The following is a 13,684-nucleotide window of genomic DNA, read 5'->3' as shown; positions in this document are numbered from 1 at the left end:
TTTTAATTAATTGTGAATACCAAATGTGACAATTTCTGAGCTGAGACATTCAATATCAAGTTCTATCTATCAAGTTCTCAATACATTGGGCATGCGAATGCGTAGTCTGAATTCATCAAAATGTGCTTTGAGAACAAAGTACTGATATGTTTTCAGTCAAAATAAGAATATTTTCAAAATCCCCTGCCGAAAATCAAACTTCTCACACTTAAACCATCTGTTTTGTGCGGGAGTGCAGACCCGCCAACCAATTTCTGTCGTTTGTTAAATTTATATTTTAAAGTGTACAATGCCGGCCAGCAAGGGACTTCTGTTCAAGCGCTACATCCGCATCGAGCTGAATCTGTGGCGGCGCACGCTCTTCGAGATCGTCGCCCTAGTGATAATGGTCCTAGTGATCTTCCTAAACCCCATAGCCCACTCCAAAAGGCTTCTCTACACGACCACCGAGAACGAAAACGAGCAGAGCATCGTGTCCCACAAGCTGCAGGACATAAATATATTGACGTAAGTGCAAGGTCTTCACCTACAACCTTTTGAATGTAGCGCCATCCAAAGTGGCAACATAATGCTCCTACCTATTTGTATGGTTTCATTACTTTCCGCAGACGCATGGCGGACTCGAAGCGGGAGAAAACCAAGTACATCCTGGCCTTCACGCCCGAAACGACGTTTACATCGGAGGTGACCAAGAATGTGGCCAAAACGCTGGAGCTGAGCTCAACCGTGGGCTACGACAGCGAGTCCGAAATGCAAAATCAGTTCGACGAGCGGACTACCCTGGCGGGCATTGTCTTCAACGATCTGCGTGATGACGGCACCCCTTTGACGCTGTCCATCTCGATTCGATTTCCCAGCGAGTTTCGCACGATTGCTCCGTTCCTCACCGAGGATCGCCTGTGGATAACCCGCTGCTCGGGTCGCATTAATCCCGGACGGGATCGGGCCAAGCACGACAAGCAGCAGGATATATATATACGCGAGGGTTTTCTGCAGCTGCAGCACCAGATCTTTGTGGAATGGTTCCACCAATTGCGCCAGGACATAGTTAGCACCTATCCGGAACCCAATGTCGAGGTCTACAACATCCTGCTGAAGGCCGCCGACGAGCCGTGCTCCGTGATGAGTGTCGCTCAACTGCCCACGTTCCTCTATAACTTCATATACCTACTGCCCTTTCTGAATATCATCAGAGTAAGTGCATCATCTACACCATCTAACCAACACGAGACATAAGGTTGCTTTCTGGCCCCATTCTTAGAACGTAGCTGCCCAGGTGGAGGATGGGGTGATGGTGCATCAGTGGCACTACGGCTACTCCTTTGGCATGCAGTGGGGCATTAAGTTTTTGGTGCTTTTTCTCAGAATGTGCATTTTAGGTGTCATATATACAGTCATGCTGCTGGTGAGTTCTTGTCCCTTGACCATACCCACCTACCATACCGGAACTAATTTCACAAATAAATATATTTAGGCTTTCTGGGCCTTTGGAGGTCGAGAAGGGGAGTTCTCCGGCACTGGGACGATAGCCTTTGTGTGCTTCATCACACTGTACACCGTGGAGATCATCATCACCGGCATGGTGGTGGCCAAACTGTTTGCCAACCCCACGAATGCCGTCCTGTTCGCCTTGATGCTCTGGCTGTTCATGTACGCGGCATTCTGCATTATTCTGGAACGCTACTGGGACATCCACAAGTACTATATATTCTTCATCCTGGTGGCTTTCTGCAACTGCCAGATGCACTTCAGCATGAGTTTGTTCAGAAACTGCATCGAGCAACCGGAAATGGTGAACACCATCGATTTCGTCTTGATCTTCACATCGGCCATAAGTTCGGCCTTGATTTACTTCCTGATTCTCTTGGCGATTCAGTGGCGAATGCCGGGCACCTTCCTCAGCCGGCGGATAGTGAACAATAGGCCCCGGAAGCAGCAGGAATCGGACACCACCATCATGTACTTGGGCAGGGCTCCGAGCTTTCAAAACTTCGAATTCGGCGACGTGGGCAGTGTGGAGCTCATGCGATTGCGCCATGTCAGCACATCACATCGCGACTCGGAGCGAAAGATCCTCAAGAATATATCTATGCGAGTCTATCGTGGGGAGGTCTTTGTGATCCTCGGCCACATTGGCTCCGGCAAACTTACGCTTCTGAGGATTTTGGCCGGCCTCAAGTTCGCACTTCGCGGCAATGTATATATAATGGGCAATCCCTTTGAACCCAGTGGTAAGTTGGTTGTTTTTTGTGATTATACGCATTTCTCGTACGGTAAAAGTATATAAACCATTGATCGGGATCAATAGCCAAGATAGTTTGACCATGTCCGTTTGTCCGTCCGTATGAACGTAAAGAACTATAAGAGCTAGATAAGATTAGATTAGGATGATATTAAGCATTCAGATTCTATTTGAAGAGAGCCGTCCCGTTCTGAATTGAAATTGTATTTCAGCAGGTTATCTTCAACTTTCTTACACTTTGATTAGTTGAGTAAAGGGTATACAATAGTCGCGGCATGCTGTAGCCGTACTCATACTCATGAGAACAAATACAACTAGGTGAAGCCCGTCGCCTGGTGGACTTCCGTTTCGATGAGCATGGGCTCAACAAGCATTTGACCGTGGAACAGACCATTGACTACCATGTGCGTCTAAAACTGTCGCCCAGCGAGTCCGACCGCTACGAGATCGAGAGGCGCAAGTGGTTGGCCATACTGGATCAGCACGTGGAGGGTCGGGGTGTCCGGATCGGAAAGCTGAGTTCAGGCTCAATGAAACTGGTGGCGCTGTGCTGCTGCTTGGCCGGAGATACGCCCATCATTATACTGGAGGAGCCGACCACCCAGCTGACGGGACGGGAGGCGCAGATATTCTGGTCGATTGTCCATGCGGAGAAGGAGAATCGCGCCTTCATCATAGCCACTTACAATGTTGGCGAGGCGGAGCACGTCGCAGATCGCATCGGGATCCTCAGCATGGGCGTCCTGGAGGCCAGTGGCACACCCTTCTTTTTGCGCGCCAAGTTCAGCAGCAGTGTGGATCTGGTATTTATAACCCGATTTTATATCATCAGATCTATGTACATATAATAGATAGGACGCAACATTGAATTTGTATCGCTTTCGTTTTCAAGGTCATCATCAAGAAGCCACATGTGCCTGATCAGCCCATCACTGACTACGTAAACCAGTTTATGCAGAACATCGAGCCGGAAAATGAGATCGGTGATTCCCTTACTTACAGACTGCCCGTGATATATCGTCCGAGGCTGCAGAAACTACTGATTCACCTGGAAATCGATCGCAAGATGCTGGGAATTGAGAATGTGAGAGTGGTGGGAGCGGAGCTCTCCGACATCTACATGACACTGGTCACCTCGTTTCGACTGCAGCAGCAGATGATTCCCGATGTCAGTACGTATAAAGCCATCGATCCTGGGGGAGTACACATTTGAGGGCACTTGATCTTGTAAAATACTAAAACCACTCTCTTGCTTTATATCTTTATACAAAGATATACATACAGTATGTCAAGAAACTGTTTACACACTGTGAAATATTCAACTTATTACACAGTGTGTAAACAGTTATATGCCAAATGTACATGACAGAAGGGGATGACAATGTTGTGCTTAATGCTAACGGGGATTTGTGCATATTACTTATTCTACTTTACAGTATGTCATGTATGATACAGTGCGACCCATATAAATACGTCCTATTACAATATTGGTATCCCATTTATGGGACAGGTGGGGAAGGGAGCAAGCAATAGTTTAAGGAATGTTTACGAATTGAATATAAATGTTTTACCGTTTCTGCAGCGCAAACTTTCAAGTACCAGGTGGTTTCCCAGAAGCAACTGACCAAACAACGCATGCGGGCCATGTTCTACAAGAAGATGATCCACACGGCGCCCAATGTCTGGCCCATTATCATGATCTTCACCAGCTTCGTTTTGATTGCCATCATTGCCCGTCTGTCCGTGTTGCTCGATATGCCGAAACAGCGCCAGAACTCGATTCACATTGGTTTCAGGGAGCCAGCGGACGTGATTAAGTACATACCAAATCTGAAGGACTGCGGGTACATCGACATCCGGTCGGCGGTGAAAGTGAACAACAAGAAAAGCGTCGATGTCTCCCGAACTTTTGATGACGATTCTTTCGTTTGTGAAAAGGGTAGCTATCGGAACGATCTTAGAAAGAAGAACGAGTTGAGGAGTTTTGGGGCAGTGGAGTCGGACGGGGATCAGCACCTAAACGGCTATATAAGCCAGGATATGTTTCACTCGGCTCCCATGATGCTCAATTTGCTGCAAAATGTCATACTTAGGTGAGAATTACGAGCTTCTGAATTATTGGATTTGATTTAATGGATTCCAGGAGCAACATACTCGTTAAGCAGTCGATTATTTCTAATTCACTCGCTTTTCTGGTTGCGTAACTAGTAACCAATAGTCGATTTACTCGACTAAAGCGTTCTCTGTGGCTTCTATTTACAGACTTTCATATCCCACGCAAACGGACCTGGTTGTTCTGGTGGAGAACCATCCGCTGCCCACACAGCTGTCCCAGAAGATCAATGTGCTGGACAACAAGATCGCACACATCCACGTGCCTTTGGTTGTCGGCTGCATCATACCGCTGACCGTATCCGTTTTCGTCATCCCCCTGGTGGAGGAGGAGATATACGATGTTCGATTCCTGCAGCACATGGCCGGACTTGGGTTGAAGGTCTTCTGGGGCATCAATTTGTTTTGGGACTGGTTCACCTTCTTCGTCTACTCGATCATTATTGTGGTTATCATGAGCCTGATGGGTATCGGTGGCTTTGGGTTCTACGAGAATGCCATCATGGTGGTCCTGTTGACCACCTTTGGACTGGCGGCCCTGCCGCTCACCTATCTGGTCTCCATGTTCGTGAATAAGTCAATTGTCCGGGCATTTCTCGTTTCCGTACTCCTGCAGGGAGTGTCCGGCCTGGTCCTATATATCATCTACTGGGACGTCGCGAACAGCAACACAATCTTCTTCTACGCCGCCTGCATGTCGCCAGGATTCTCGCTCTTGGACGGAGTGAGCAATGTCTACGCCCAGTATCTGGAGCAGGCGATCTGCATAGAAAAGTGCGAGGCGCACGACAGCTGCACGGAGGAAAACATGAACGAGGTGGTGCCCAATTGCAAGTGTGAGTCCCCCGGTCTTGATAGTCCATCATTTACCAAAGCAAACTTATCATTCGATCTGATCATTTTATTTATACGACGATATTTATTGGTCACAAAACGCTAGAATTTGCAATGGACAACTATTTATGTGGCTTATTATACCCTTTACCACGCCCACTGTAACGCCCACAAACCATCCAAAACTGCCACGCCCACACTTTTGAAATGTGTTTGAATATTTCTTCTTTTCTTTTAGTATTAGTTTTGGAAACTTCTATCGTTTTGCGAACAAAATTTCTTGCCACGCCCACTCTAACGCCCACAAACCATTCAAATCTTTCAAACACTTTTGAATAATTTTTAATTTTTTTTTTTTCATATAATTTTTTTTTTCCGATTTTGACCGATATTTAAAAAAATATTGAAATTTCTTGTTTACGCATACAGCTGAGTAACGGGTATCTGATAGTCGGGGAACTCGACTATAGAATTCTCTCTTGTTTTTATATCGTTTTCGTAAATTAAATTTCGTAAAACTAAGCTTCTTTTTCGGTCCTCTCCAGTTGACACTTTCTTCAAGTGGGCTGCTCCGGGGATCTTACCCCCTATTTTGTACATGGTATTGTCTGCTCTAATTTTCTTGATGCTTATTTTCTGGATTGAGTTGCATCGCAGGGAGAAGAAGTTCCATACCTCCAGAGAGTGAGTTTGTAATATATTGATATGCCTCGTCCTATAAGAGAATTCAACACCCCGGCAGTCTTCGTAAAATGAGAACCGCCACATATCCCTTCGACGACGGCGATGTGGCGGACGTGAAGCAAAAGATCGCTGAAGCGGATAACACCAAGGCCAAGCAGTCCGTCTTCCTGGTGGATCAGGTGGAAGCCAGGGTCCCAGCTGCGGGCAAGAGGATACACACAGTCTCCTTTGCCCTGAACAAGTTAGTCTTGTTTGTATATTATTAAAATCCATCTAGACAGATATTAAGCTTGTACTTATTGTGAAAAGCAGTGTTGTTTTACCCTAGGTTCAGACTTTTAACTTATGCAACTTACTTTTTTGTTTTAGATACATGAGCATGGGTATCTTCGGGCCCCGCAACTCTGGAAAAAGTCACTTGATGCGGCAGCTGGTGGGCCAGCATGGATTCGCCTTTGGCGAGATCTACGTGCGCGGGCTGGACTTCAAGTACGATCTGGAAAGCATCCACACCTACATGGGCTACTCTCCGCAGCACCGAGGACTCCTCAATGAGCTGACACCGCGGGAGCACATCCGTCTGTTGTGCATGATACGTGGTGTGCCCGAGGCTAAGATCGGCGAGAAGATGCATGACCTGTGCCTCATGCTCAACATGACCGGCTGGATGCACCGAAAGTGCAGTTTGCTGACCGCAGAGAAGCGGCACAAGTTAAAAATTGCCCTGGCACTGGTGGCCTACAACAAGGTCCTCGTTCTGGACGAGCCCACGTGCGGCATGCCGGCAACTACCAGGCGGGAAATCTGGAACATCCTTCGCTATATCCGATACTGCGGCAAGACAATCATTTTTGCCACCAACGATGAGCTGGAGTGCAAGATCCTTGCCGACTTTATTATCCTGTTCCAGGACAGCGAGATGCTGGCCATCGGCAGCCTGCAGTATCTACGATACAAGTACAGCCACGGATTCTATCTAGAGGTTCGGCTCATCCGCGATGGAGCCACCCTCGCCGAATCGGAGGAGAAGTGGGTTTTACACAGCTATGTCCCCTGGTTCATAGATTAATAATAATCGCTTTTTTCCCTCCTTCAGTTTGCGCAAGGATGTGGAAAATTTGGCCAAGTTCGTCAACTTTCTGCACAATAGATCCGAGCTAGTGTAAGTTTCCTATATGAATAGAAATATCATTGAAGCATAATTGGTGATCGTTCGAATAGGCTCCGCATTTATTCGACCGATACTTAAGGTTGTCTTAAATAACTATTGAATTGATTTATATTCGCTTTTAAAAAATATATTACAAAATAATAATTTACTTTTAATGATTTATGTTTCAGAGGCCGACTAAACAATTGGTTCAAGTTCTACGTGCCAGTGGGCCACATCGTTTACTCATTCCTGTATGGCGCAATGGAGAAGAACAAATTGCGTCTCAACGTGAGTGACTACTGCATCTACCAGGCGGACATGATGAGTGTGGTGGCCCAGGTGCAGGAGACCCGGGCCCAGCTAAAGCACCACCTCGTCCAGACGGAGGGTCCGCTTCCCCTGGACACTTCGTCCCCCAAAAAGGGCAGGGCAAAAAAGTGATTCCGAGCACTTATTGGGAAAGACGTCATGTTTCGCCACGTATATTTTCTAAACAGTGCTCAAATGTAAAATTTATTAATTTTCCAGCACTTATTTACAAATGTTTTAAATGGGAGGACAATTTGAAATAACTGAAAGTTAACCAAATCTTATGTAGGCTCTTGGGCTGACTCATGCGGAGGTCAATGTCTGGCCTCAGTTGTCCAGACACAGGGCCTTGGAAATGTGGGCTTTCCCGCTTTCAAGAAATGAGAACTTTGCTGGTTCCACACGTGTGGCTTTGCATAAATAATAATAATCCCTGGGGAAGTTCATAGGTTCTGGGAAGCTCTGCACGTGCCCGCATTCATTTTTCATTTGCGTGCTCGTTCCTTTGACACATTTCCGACTAGCAATTGATAATTGATGAACAGGCAGTTTAGCGGCAGGACACACTTTGAGATTAAAAACTATATTCTTAGTGCGCTGAGTTTTTGGCAAGGATTCAAATAAAAAATAAATACTGCGATTTACGTTGATTTGAAACTACTTTTAAAATTAATTTTGAAACTTATAAACTAGCGCGCGCATCCGTTATCGATAGACCAATAATCGATGCTTATATTTTTGGCGTTAGAATATTTCTCGCTCCCACTTTCAATGCCAGCTGACGTAACAGTTGTTATTCGTTCTCTTTGCTACCGCTAGTGCTGCCCACATTTTGGCTTCAAAAAAGCAGCTTTAAAGGCTACACAAACTTTTAGAATGAACTTAAAATTGTTTTTATTTGCGGGGTGCTTCTTTCACGACTATTGAAACCAAATAATATTTAGAAAGATTTTGTTAGTCCGTTTACAAATTGTTGCGCGTTACTTATCATAAAACGGAGTCTACCGCAAAGTAGACAAAATCTAGAATCTGACTGCTCAGCACTGGTCTGTGCTCTGCTCTCTCCGCTCTCTTTGTTGTTATTAGCTGCCTAACAGTTCGTTTCGTTTCATTTTGTTTGGCATCTCCGGCGGCGTTAGAAGTACTACTATTACTTTATCATTATTTTCCTGTGTGTGTTTCAGTGTGTGTGTCAACAACAGCTGTTTAGCCCCTAAAAACAAATCAGCCAAATTATTGATATAAAAAATAGCAAATAGAAGTGCGGACGGCGTTTCACTAATCGATTTAACTATGAACTTCTCGGCAGCTCAATGACGCAGCAAGAGATAAAAACTAATAAAAGCTAAATATTCGTGCAACGCACATATATATTGTTTATGTTTCGCGGTGTTAGTGCGGAATAATCATTAGACAGCACAGTGGGCGAAATCCGAGTTCTCGCCGCAGATTTGCCGGTTCGTAGTTGTTGCTCGATATCTTTGCCAAAACTCAAGCACACACTTGCACGGTTCTTTAAGAGGCGCCTGTGTTGTCTGTATAACGGTGCATACACACATTTTCCCGGGCGTAAAGTGTTGCATGCGCATCCCCAAGTGATGCAGTCATATTTACAGTTAGACGGCACCGCCGTTGACCTTTGACCGTTGGGGAATGGGCTGCTAAATGCGATCGTAATGAATTTAGTAACACCCTTTATGCAATATATTTTAAGGAAACAATCAAATTTCTTGAAGTTTTATGTTTATCCTTTCATAACTCTGTGCATATGTAAATAAATATATATATAAATTTAAATATTCATAAAAGTGAATTGTGCAAACATATATATTAATATATATGTGTGTACATTTTTGCATATATTAATGTTTTTTTTTAATATTGGAAATCAATCGAAGAGGTTCAAGAGTGTTTGCTTTAAATTAGTTGAAAAATCCTGGCTCAGGGCCTAACTTAATGAACTAAAGCTGTGCAACCCTGTTTATGAAAACCTTTTTTGTTTTTGTTATCCCTGCAATATATTCCAATTTCAGTGACAGTGCAAATACGAGTGCAAAAAGGGCAAAGCGTCAGCATAAATAATTAATCGCAATTGCAGCAATTTGATTGGCAATCGATTATGCAGTAATGCTCAATGTCGATCTAACTTTTATCACTAAGTGGGCTCTCACTTAATCGCAAGAACAACAAACAGTGCAAAACCAACAGAGTTGCAATTGCAATTATTGCCTTCAAAACGTTCACGGGGTGAGTGCAAGAGCAATTGAACATTATCTACTTTTCTATGGGTGGTTCCATGTTATTAAAAAGTGACTCACGATCGTTGGGGATATACATGTTCTTATTTTCGATTGAATGAATAAAAAGTCAACATTCCAGATGCTAAACTGCACAATACCCGTCTACCGCATACTCTTCATTTCAAATCAAAAACAAGGGTATTCCTTATTGTTATCTTAAGAGCGCTTTGACAGCATGATCTTGAAAAGAGATTGCTAGTATGACTAATTCTTTCAACTTTACATGTGTTTGTTGTCTGATAGGGGTAGGCTTTATCAGTTCTTAAACTTCCTAGTATCGATCAACAGAGAGTTTAACAGATTGCTTTTCAGACCATTGGGAAGTGAATGGGTAGTGTGCTGTGGGCTTAATGAATTCATGATAAAGCCACTATCATCACCGCAATCCACTGTGCACGAGAAATGCTAAATGGGCCGATAGATTGGCCAATCAGTTGGCGATAGTACAGTGCTCCTTCTTTTATGTGCGTCACATGTCAAAATGTCAGGTGCCATTAACGACACTCGATGATTCATCGTTCTAAATTAGTCAGCAGGTGAGAGGTCCTCGTGATGAATGGAGCTCTTATTGCTTTCGGTACATTCTGCGAAACAATCCATATCAACATTCCGCATCGTATTGCTATTGGGGGCCCTAATACTAGTTTTATGATTCAAGATCGCCCTGGGCAAATTATGGCATTTCGGAGCGCGTCGGGGCCAAAAAAAACAATCCTTCGAGCCGGATTTGAACCAGCGACCTATGGATCTCTGCTCTGTATTCTGCACTCAATATGAAACCATCTACAGTCCACCGCTCTACCAACTGAGCTATCGAAGGTTGTGTCAACAACTTTGCCCCGCCGACATTGCTTTATTTAAAATTTCTATATAATATATATGCCAGCTACATTGTATATGCATCTCATAGCTTACCTTTCACTTTTACTAGTTCGCGCGGCTTCAATTTCGTAGCTCTTGTTTATCTGCTCGGACGCAGTGCCCATCGCACCTTCGATAGCTCAGTTGGTAGAGCGGTGGACTGTAGATGGTAAATCGCAATGGCAGAGATCCATAGGTCGCTGGTTCAAATCCGGCTCGAAGGATTTTTTCCACTTTAATTTTATTTTTTTGCACACAACAAAGAGATCATATTGCTGATCTGGGAACATCGGACATTTAAATTAAAGTAACAGGAAAGCAGTCGCACTTTCGTTGCTTTCGATCATAAAATATTTACTTATTTTTGCTAATTCTTATCGTTATCCCAAATAAATATTACATTTTCCCTTGCAACGAGTAACGAGTAACGAGTAACGAGTAGCAATGCAGCCTCTCACACCTAGATTCGTAACATATATTTTAACCATTCCCAGGCCGTGAGAATTTTAAGGTTTCTGGTACCTGTCCATCCGGTACAACAGTTTGTACCGTTCGCGAACAGTTTGCTCCAAATATTTATTGCCCAAAACGTGCATGAACTCTCGAGCGAACAATAAATTTAAAGCAGCGATATAATACGTCGATGTCATAGTTACCGTTCAAATTAATTTGCGATAAGACCTTTGCGAAGAACAGGTGTCCGTGCAAATTTCTCCGTATACAATCAAAGATTTTAGCAGCACGGGTTTCAAGAATTTTCCCAAAGTGCCGTTCTGTCTAATCGCAGTAGTCAAGTGTAAACTTCACCATATTCACATGACCACTCAAAGTTCGCATAATCCAGACAAGCAATTAACCGTAACTAACTTGAATCATTCAACGACTCTACTGGCGTACGTAAATCACAAAAGTGATCCTACACGATAAGAATGTGGCTAAAAGATAATGACAACGGCCACGCGTCCCGTATGATTCACCTCAAGGTGCTGCATTTTTTTTAAGTAGAATAAGAAGTCCTAAGGGTTTGGGAATTAGTCATTCAGTAAAATGTTTTGATATTTTATATCATATTATAGTTTTTGTTTTTGTTTTAATGGATATGCCAAGGTCATTTTGGCCGTCACGCCCACAATTTTCAACATTCTTACAACTTATTTAAATTGATATGCTGACCATATTTTAAAATTTCACCTAATTTATATTTAGTCTTACCACTATGCAAAAATGGAGCAAACTTAATCCTTTGGATACATAGTATCTCGGTTTTTGGCTGAAAACATACAAAACTAACATGAATTGCGAACTCTCTTTAAATGAGAGAGAGAATATGTAGCTGCAATAAATGCTTATCTTTACATCCAATACTCATTAGATACGGTTAATAAAAATTTGCTCAAAGAGCTCAAAGGTTTTATGTCTTTGGGCTTTATGAATCCTCTATCTGTTCTTATTGGTATAGTTTAAGTAGTTTTAAGACCCTGGCAATAAGCTATTTGAATATTTGAGTTTTCACCCTTGTAATCGAGTAATTAAATGAGCTTTTTAATTAGCCAATAGGGATGACATTGAGTAGCGAGCAATCCATTACTGTTAGATTCCCTCCTGATATTGGGGCTTTATGGGGTCGCAGTGTTCCCTGACCCGTTACATACCAAAATCGAACGCGAACATATGTCAGCGTGTACCGAAAAAGAGTTTGGGCTTATCATTTTTTAGCCAGGCCGAGACAATAAATGCTATTTGTTTTATTGGCCTTCTATGGAACAGGGCTAGATTGCGTTCTATTGATAAAAAAGGAAGATTGGCCCGCGTTGCGATTCAGTTCGAACAAGTCCGCTCGTCGATACGGTCGAGTGTCCGCTGAAGTCCGCGAGTTCTCGATTTACCGATTTACCGACTTACCAATTTACCGAGTTCCCGAGCTTAAGTTCCTGCCTACCCATTCAGACCAATTGTTTTTTCTTTATTTGTTCTTGTGCCGCGGCTGTGTGACACTCTTTGTTTGGCTAAGCTTCGGGTAAGTGCCGGTGCTTGGCAGGTGCAAATGCCACACCCATCGCCAACTGCCCAATCCGCCCTCGGATTATCATATCGCTAGTACACCTGTCGCTGACGCTTGTTGGATTTATGCCGCTATATCTCTGTTTATTCCTGTCCTACACGGGTTTGTGCGTTAGTGCCTTCTCTGCCGGATAAGCGGGTGGTTCGCAATAGCCATTACCATTAGTATCTTGCTAGTTCCGGGCAACCAAAAGCCAATCGATTGTGCAGTAAAGCAAGCATTCAGAAAATAATTCGAAATCGATACATATTGTTATCTCGATAAAAGTATTAAATTACACTTAACAGCCTTTTAGCGATTATAAGCTTTAAAACTAAAACCCTAAGGCTGAAAGAGTGTTATTGATTCACAGTAAAGAATTTATGTCTTTTAAATTTCAATAAAATCAACGAGTTAGTTTTGGCAAGTCTAGTTACTAGTTACTAGTTAAAACACAACGCATGTCAAACTTATGTAAACATTTTTACTCTGATCAACAATAATTTCAACGTATATAAACAAATTAGGAATTAATCAGAAGCAACAGGACGTATACGTGATATATTTTCAAGCACAATAATAATAAAAATAAAATTATAATATTTCCGCTCGCTTTTGTAGTCCCCACTATCTTAACAAAAATATCGCTGTACGACTATAAAGTATTGTTGTGAATACCCTTAGGACAATACTTAAAAATAAATAAATAAGATATTTGAGACCACCATTGCGACCAAATCATATAGGAAAAGTAGAAAAATTAATTGAAAATAATATAAAATAAATCAATTTTTCGCTGATTAATTGTTAATTGTTAATTGTGGTCTTATCATACAGAAATTTCCATGTAAAAGGGCACGTATTTTTGACTCATTGGTGATGTATTTTCTTAAAAACAGTATTATTATTCAAAGAAAAATGCATTGCTAAGGTAAAAAGTTTACATACCAAAATTTTGAAATTCTACGGTGAACTATCTTTATTAGTATTTATTAACACGATGCAATTCAACGAGATATCGTGAAACATTTTCATATTTCCGACAATAATAGAGGAACTGCAGCGAAAGCCTTCAACTTATCGTATTGTGTGTACATTCAACTTTAATTTTATGCGAATCATCCTTAGATCAGCAAGTTTTTCCGTTC

At 42.7% G+C, this 13,684-nt stretch overlaps 2 protein-coding genes and 2 non-coding genes across 9 annotated transcripts in view; 3 read left to right on the top strand and 1 right to left on the bottom strand.

Moving 5' to 3' along the window:
- The first annotated feature begins 105 nt into the window (after positions 1-105).
- LOC6726589 (phospholipid-transporting ATPase ABCA3) lies at positions 106-7,559 on the top strand. Its single transcript, XM_016172282.3, has 13 exons — positions 106-507; positions 609-1,194; positions 1,262-1,405; positions 1,475-2,231; positions 2,561-3,045; positions 3,135-3,414; positions 3,825-4,335; positions 4,505-5,190; positions 5,734-5,872; positions 5,931-6,113; positions 6,242-6,901; positions 6,969-7,034; positions 7,214-7,559. The coding sequence occupies exons 1-13, from the start codon at positions 290-292 to the stop codon at positions 7,464-7,466; spliced, it is 4,968 nt and encodes a 1,655-aa protein (XP_016040257.1). The 5' UTR covers positions 106-289; the 3' UTR covers positions 7,467-7,559.
- An 849-nt stretch (positions 7,560-8,408) lies between these two features.
- LOC6726193 (phospholipid-transporting ATPase ABCA3) overlaps positions 8,409-13,684 on the top strand; it is a 22,296-nt gene continuing 17,020 nt past the window's right edge. For 3 of the 6 annotated variants that reach the window (XM_016174065.3, XM_016174064.3, XM_016174063.3), the window contains exons 1-2: positions 8,438-8,791; positions 9,368-9,581. The gene's annotated coding sequence lies outside the window, so the exon portion shown is untranslated. Of the gene's footprint in view, positions 8,792-9,367; positions 9,582-12,291; positions 12,513-13,684 lie in introns of those variants that run through there. The other 3 variants (XM_039297852.2, XM_016174068.3, XM_016174066.3) reach the window with 3 other exon arrangements.
- Positions 10,347-10,454, bottom strand: Trnay-gua. The gene is made up of 2 exons: positions 10,418-10,454; positions 10,347-10,382 (listed from the first exon to the last, which is right to left on the bottom strand). It is a non-coding gene; the product is annotated as a tRNA-Tyr (tRNA).
- Trnay-gua lies at positions 10,625-10,719 on the top strand. The gene is made up of 2 exons: positions 10,625-10,661; positions 10,684-10,719. It is a non-coding gene; the product is annotated as a tRNA-Tyr (tRNA).

This window comes from Drosophila simulans, chromosome X (assembly GCF_016746395.2).
Source record: "Drosophila simulans strain w501 chromosome X, Prin_Dsim_3.1, whole genome shotgun sequence".
Taxonomy (NCBI): domain Eukaryota; kingdom Metazoa; phylum Arthropoda; class Insecta; order Diptera; family Drosophilidae; genus Drosophila; species Drosophila simulans.
The sequence above is the reverse complement of the archived record's forward strand: the minus strand, read 5'-3'. Positions and strand labels throughout refer to the sequence as shown.